The sequence below is a fragment of the Gastrolobium bilobum genome, unplaced genomic scaffold (genome assembly GCF_033153095.1).
Source record: "Gastrolobium bilobum isolate Gb01-03AN ecotype WA unplaced genomic scaffold, APGP_CSIRO_Gbil_v1 utg159840, whole genome shotgun sequence".
Classification (NCBI taxonomy): domain Eukaryota; kingdom Viridiplantae; phylum Streptophyta; class Magnoliopsida; order Fabales; family Fabaceae; genus Gastrolobium; species Gastrolobium bilobum.
This window is the reverse complement of record NW_026898755.1, coordinates 22,850-29,092: the sequence shown is the minus strand read 5'-3', so window position 1 is coordinate 29,092 and position 6,243 is coordinate 22,850. Positions and strand designations below refer to the sequence as shown.

At 35.9% G+C, this 6,243-nt stretch overlaps 1 protein-coding gene across 1 annotated transcript; it reads left to right on the top strand.

Moving 5' to 3' along the window:
* Positions 1–3,012: 3,012 nt before the first annotated feature.
* LOC133283865 (LEAF RUST 10 DISEASE-RESISTANCE LOCUS RECEPTOR-LIKE PROTEIN KINASE-like 2.4) lies at positions 3,013–5,514 on the top strand. The gene is made up of 3 exons (XM_061480788.1): positions 3,013–3,916; positions 4,040–4,075; positions 4,302–5,514. Exons 1-3 carry the CDS (start codon positions 3,187–3,189, stop codon positions 5,411–5,413), a joined length of 1,878 nt encoding a protein of 625 aa, XP_061336772.1. The 5' UTR covers positions 3,013–3,186; the 3' UTR covers positions 5,414–5,514.
* Positions 5,515–6,243: the final 729 nt, after the last annotated feature.

Genomic DNA, 6,243 nt, shown 5'->3' with positions numbered 1-6,243 from the left:
AAGATAAACAATCACGACAAGAGAAGTTGGGCTCAAAATTAAAGAAGCAAACACTGCCTCGCCAAACTCTGGTCATCAGGCGAAGGAAGCCATTCCAAAATCAAAGTTACGGCAATAAAGTCGGGCTAATTTTGACGCGAAAGAACCCAACTCCGTAAACAGAGAAAGAAAGGGGAATTCAAATTACCAAATCAAAAAAGGACCGAGAACAAACCCGGCAATATCAATTATGAATTTAATAAGAGCTCGGAGGCCCCTAAATCAGCAAAGAGTAAAGTATAAAATAAATTGGCATTTCGATACACAATTTTACTCACTCAGAATCATGGACGAAGATCGAATAACAAATGGAATAAGGGACAAAAAATCACATAACAAGGCCAAATCTCTAAAGCAGCCCGGAAAGAAGTACAAATTAGAGTCTCGGAAAGACAATCCGGGTTTACAAAGGATATATAGCCTCGGCAACACTTTGAGCTAAAGCAACTTTTACAAAAAGAACGTCAAGATGCATCATAAAAGCATGATAAAAGTTGAAATTGAAATGACATGTCAATAAAGACAAAGGCCGAAAAAAACTCAACAATGTACTTTACAACACAAAAAAGGACAGAACCCCATGAAAGAAATGCGTGCAAAGCGACTCAAGAATGCCAATTAAGGACGGACCTAGACGCGTCTGAGATGCAAGAAAAATATTACAACCCGACAGCCTAAACACTCAAACTACCGGATTGGGGGCAACTGTTATGAACTAGATCCATATCTCAACATCCTATCCAATATAAGATTGAGATTTATCCTAACAATATTAGAGGATAATCCAATCATCCTATCCCAAGAAATCACACTCCTACTAGAAATCTAAATCTACATGTAACCTCTTCTATAAATAAAGGGTTAAAACCTCTCAAGTACACACTTTGAGCCTAATTACTCTTGTTGCCAACATTGAGCACACACACTCATAAGTTGACTATAAGCCTATTGCTTTTGCATAGTGATTGATATATTGGCCTTAGAGCCAATTAGATGTCTCTGATAAATATCTCTAAGCACGTTATATGATAATACTGTCTACCTACGATCAAACACTTCCAAGCGGAAGTATTTTCCACGTACATGGAGCGCATTCCGAGCAAATACTGCCAACAACTTCTAATATTGTGTTATCTCAGATAACTGGAACATCTTATTTCCGGTAAGGCTTGATTGTGACGAGTGTTATGATTTCTAACAAATCTAGTGAATAAGTCTGTCACATTCGTGTAATGCGGTGTGGAAAAAGCAACAATAATTAGAAGTTAAAATAAGCAAAACACTATTTCCATGTCTCACTCCTGCTTAAGATTTAATCCAAGACACATTTTTCAACATAATAAGTGCTGCAAGAATTGTCAAAATCAATGGCAGACAAGGAAGTCCTTATCTTATAACTAGCTTCATTGTAACTATATTCCCATATTTGTTGCCCGTTCGTTCGTCTTTGTTCTTGGTTACGAGATAGGTGGTCCTGATTAGTAAATATAAGATCAGTATGGTACTCGAAAGTTTTACAAAAATTTCTTCTTCTAGAATGTAGAGCAGCTCCAAATTAAGTGTGTGTGATATGCTGCACATCCCAGTTCCAATTAATGAGTACTCATGAAATTGCCTGAGTAAGTAGTGTTACCTTACCAAAATAAATAAATTACAAAGAAGATTTTATTGCTTCATATCATTTACTAAATAACTGTTATTCTAATAAATCTGTGAGCATCTTTGCCATAAAGTTTATTTACTTTCAAGATTATCCCCAGTACTTTCGGAAGAGATAAAGGATGCAGGGGCTGGGGTATCCCAGAGAGAGAAATTCAAATAACTTTAATAACCCATAATTTTAAGAGGTTTTATTTGCACGGGATAATTTTGTTGTTGCTGGGAGCCTAAATAGGTTATGCTAGATTTTGACTTAAATATGTTCGGCCTATGTAAAAAACCTTAAACTTGATCTGGCCTATTAGTCGCCTGTGCAAGTCCAAATTACAAGTCTGGCCTGATTTATATTTAAAAACCTGATTTATATTTAAAAAAATAAAAACTTTGACCTAGGCTGTTTAAGCCTATTAAACATTCAATAATAAAAAAATAACTAAAATAATATTATTTTATTATTTAAAATTATTAAAATAATAATTTTATTTAAAATAAATAATATGACATGGGTCAGCATGTAGACTTATAGGTCCGACATGTATAAAAAAACATATGACCTGCTTTTTAAATATTTTTTTTAAAGTATAGACATGTTCTATTTGACTATTTATAATAAGTTAAATTTGACCTAATATAAATTAGATCATAGACCCCGGTGGGCCGGTCTAATCCATCCCCTAGTTGTTGCTAGTGTGTTGAGTGGTATGACAGCCCCAATATAAGGGTTATCTTATTGAGTTTATGGGTTTGATGTCGCGTCTAAATCCAAAAGCCAATGAATATATTCTTTTCAATTTATATAATTCAGTTTATGTTAGCTTCACCACAAGTATTTGAACTTTCAAATTTGCGAAGTCCGTTTGGCTATTTGCATGTCAGCAGTGATTACATGACTGAATTTTCACGTCATTTGGCCTCTGCGGGCAGATGAAATGGAAGAAGATTATAATTGAATCATATCTACCAAATAAAATCATCCACAAATTAATGTATATTGGACATTTCGTTCGAGTAGAAAAGACGGTAGGAGAACCTTTATTCAGTTGTTTGTATCTATTTTATTTTTGGTTTCCTGTACTTGTCTTGTTTTCATTTTCGTTTCCTTTATTGAGAACTTTATCAAACACACAAGATTTATTAATAGTTCCAATCTATTTTTCTTGTACATGTTTTAACAACGCACCAAAAAGGCAAATAAAAAATAAAAAATAAAAAAGTTCAGGCCACAAGCCATAGTTGTGTAAGATGTATAAGAGACTTTTAGTTTCAAAATGTCAAGTCTTTCTGCCGCTCGTCAACTGGTGAAAATGGTTAACCGTGTGGCTGCCTCACTACTGTTTTTTTCCGGACTAGTTAGGCTGAAGTCTTCCATTGCCATTGTCCAAGTCAACTGGCGTATTAAGTAGCTCATATAGGCACCGTATTGGGAAGAATGGGCAAAATAACAAGGGATTATTAGCTCCTTAACATACTGGGTGATTCAGGAAGGATATGGCTCCAGTTTATGAATTTCTCTTCCTTTTGTTTTGTCACCTTATAATGGTACTTCCCTTGGCGGCTGGAGATGGGAATGGCTACAAAGGAGAGTGCCCTCCTTCATTTCAATGTGGATATGTTGGCAATATCAGCTTCCCTTTCACTACAACAGAACGCCAAGACTGTGGCTTATTGGCCATACACAATTGTGATGATCATCCAATGAAGCCAAAAGAGATCCAATTAGTCAATCAAGGGAAATGGTTTCTGGTTATACGCGTTGATCAGGTTCCCCTAGGTCCCACTGTTACAACTTTACAAGTTAGAGACAACAATCTGTATCAACTTCTGCAATCCAGAAATTGTGAAGCTTTCACGTACAATTACACTCTTCCTCCCACCTTCCATTTTGGTGCTTTTAGTATCAGAACTAAAGCAACCCTGTTTAGGTGCAACCAAACCCTCCATGTCAGGCCCCCAATATATATGTTTAATTATACAAAGTGCCATGACTACGATCTCTACTACGGGCCAGAAATCACTGCTAATTATGCTTTGACAGCATGTGCAAAGGTCCAGCTTCCAATTAAAGACGTGCCCGACTCTTATGACCCATTTACATTCGTAAACGCTGATATCAACGTTGAAGTAAAATTAACAGATGAATGTGCCAATTGTCACCATTTACAGAGAGGGCAGTGTCAACTCGACAACGGAGGGAGATTTTATTGTGCCAACAGTTACGGTATAATTCTTAAATTATAAAAAATAACTACAGAGGGTTGCGTTAGCAAATGTTTAATATAAATTTAAAAAGTTTAAATCATTTTCTTTGATTTTCTCTCTTTTTCTTTGTTCTGTTTTGCAGATAAAATCGGAAAGAAGATGCCGATAGTGGCAACAGGTAGAGCACTATAAGCATACCCAATTCAATTTTATCATTTTTGTTAAGACCCCATATGTACTGTGAAGATTTTATATATTACATTGTTTGCGTAGTACACAGCCAAAATTTAGTCCAGTTAAATCAACTGAAAGGATAGCCTACGAGCATGTTTTGAGACTTTTGTTCATATATACAGTTCCTTACTTTCTTACTTGACGCTAAATATATTAAATAAATTCTGCAGTGTCCTTGGTGACTGCTGGAGTTGCAGTGCTGATGGTCTTGGCTTGCTGCTTTAGGACAAAGATCTTCTCTCCCCTATATCTTTTGTTTTGGAAGGCCAAACCAACCCATAAGATTATTGAGGAGTTTTTGAAGGAACATGGACCCCTCCCTACCGCCAGGTACAGTTATTCAGAGGTCAAGAAAATTACCAACTCTTTCAGAAACAAATTAGGCCAAGGAGGATACGGATGTGTATACAAAGGGAAGTTACATGATGGACGTGTTGTTGCCGTCAAGATTTTAAGCAAATCAAAAGGTAACGGAGAAGAATTCATCAATGAAGTTGCAAGTATTAGTAAGACTTCACATGTTAACATTGTTACTCTTCTTGGATTCTGTTTGGACGGTTCCGAAAGGGCTCTAATATACGAATTTATGCCTAATGGATCTCTTGAGAAGTTCATATATGAAGACAAAAATCCGTTACAGGTTGCTCGCCAATTGGATTGCAAAACATTGTATGATATTGCAATTGGGGTTGCTCGTGGGTTAGAGTACCTGCATAGAGGTTGCAACACTAGAATCTTGCATTTTGACATAAAGCCTCATAACATTCTCTTGGATGAGAATTTCAGCCCCAAGATTTCAGATTTTGGACTTGCAAAAATTTGCACAAGAGAAGAAAGTATAGTATCCATATTTGGTGCAAGAGGAACTGCAGGGTATATTGCGCCAGAGGTATTTTCTAGGAATTTTGGTGCAGTATCACATAAGTCAGATGTTTACAGTTATGGAATGATGGTCTTAGAAATGGTTGGGATGAGAAAAAATATTAATGCTAAAGTTGACCGTTCCAGTGAAATATATTTTCCTCATTGGATTTACAATCGTCTTGAATCAAATCAGGAGCTTGGTCTTCGGAATATAAGAAATGAAAGTGATGACGAAAAGATGAGAAAGATGACAATAGTGGGCTTATGGTGCATCCAAACCGACCCTTCAACTCGACCAGCCATAAGTAAAGTGATAGAAATGCTAGAAGGTAGTATTGAGTTGTTGCAAATACCACCCAAACCTTTTCTGTCTTCTCCAAAAACCTCTCCAGTCCATTTGTCACGTGAGACACTGTAGTATGTGAGAATACTAGGATGTAGTTTTGTTGCAATATATTGCATTTATTACAGTAATATTATTTTTCTTTTGATTTGAGTTTGTAAATTTATTAGGGACTTACTGGGTTGTATAATGAATACTTCTAACAATTCTAAGATCTTCAAACGATAGTTGATTATTGGCTGGTCTGCTGCCACTTATAGAGCAATTTAATACTTTATACCTATTTGTTGCCTTAATAATTAATATAAGTTTTTAAGCTCTGTCATCCTGTTACCTGTGTTGGCTTCAAAATCCCCCATTCGATTAAGAAGGTAAATCTTCGGTTCACTAATGCTTTAAAGTTGTCTTTGGCCAACTAATTGACCATATTCGGATATTGTTCTACTTATTTTCTGGCTAAAGAAAATTATATATAGCAGGAAAGACTCAAGAGAGTCCTAGAATATCTGATGTAGACTATAAATGTAGTGAAGCTGGAACAATACAAAGAAAAGCGAAAAAGCACTGACAAGAAACTGCAATTATGAGAAACCAAGTAAGCATAGACGAAAATTTAAACCAAGAAAAGGGATATCAAAATAAGCCAGCTCACTACCTAGCTCGGGTAAGTCATAGTACTCGGTAATTACTATGTCGAAGTTCCATTTGAAAATTGCATTTTGAAGAGCAGAAATGGAAAAGGAAGGGGAAAAAAAACAACTCAAAACTGGAAAGGAAGGAAGAGGGGAAATTCAAGGTAATTAATAGCTGATATTTTTGTTTGTTGCCTACCGGTACTAAGGGCCCGTTTGGATGGGTTTTTTTTCTCTCCAGAAGTTGCTTTTTTTTTTTTGAAAAAAAGCACT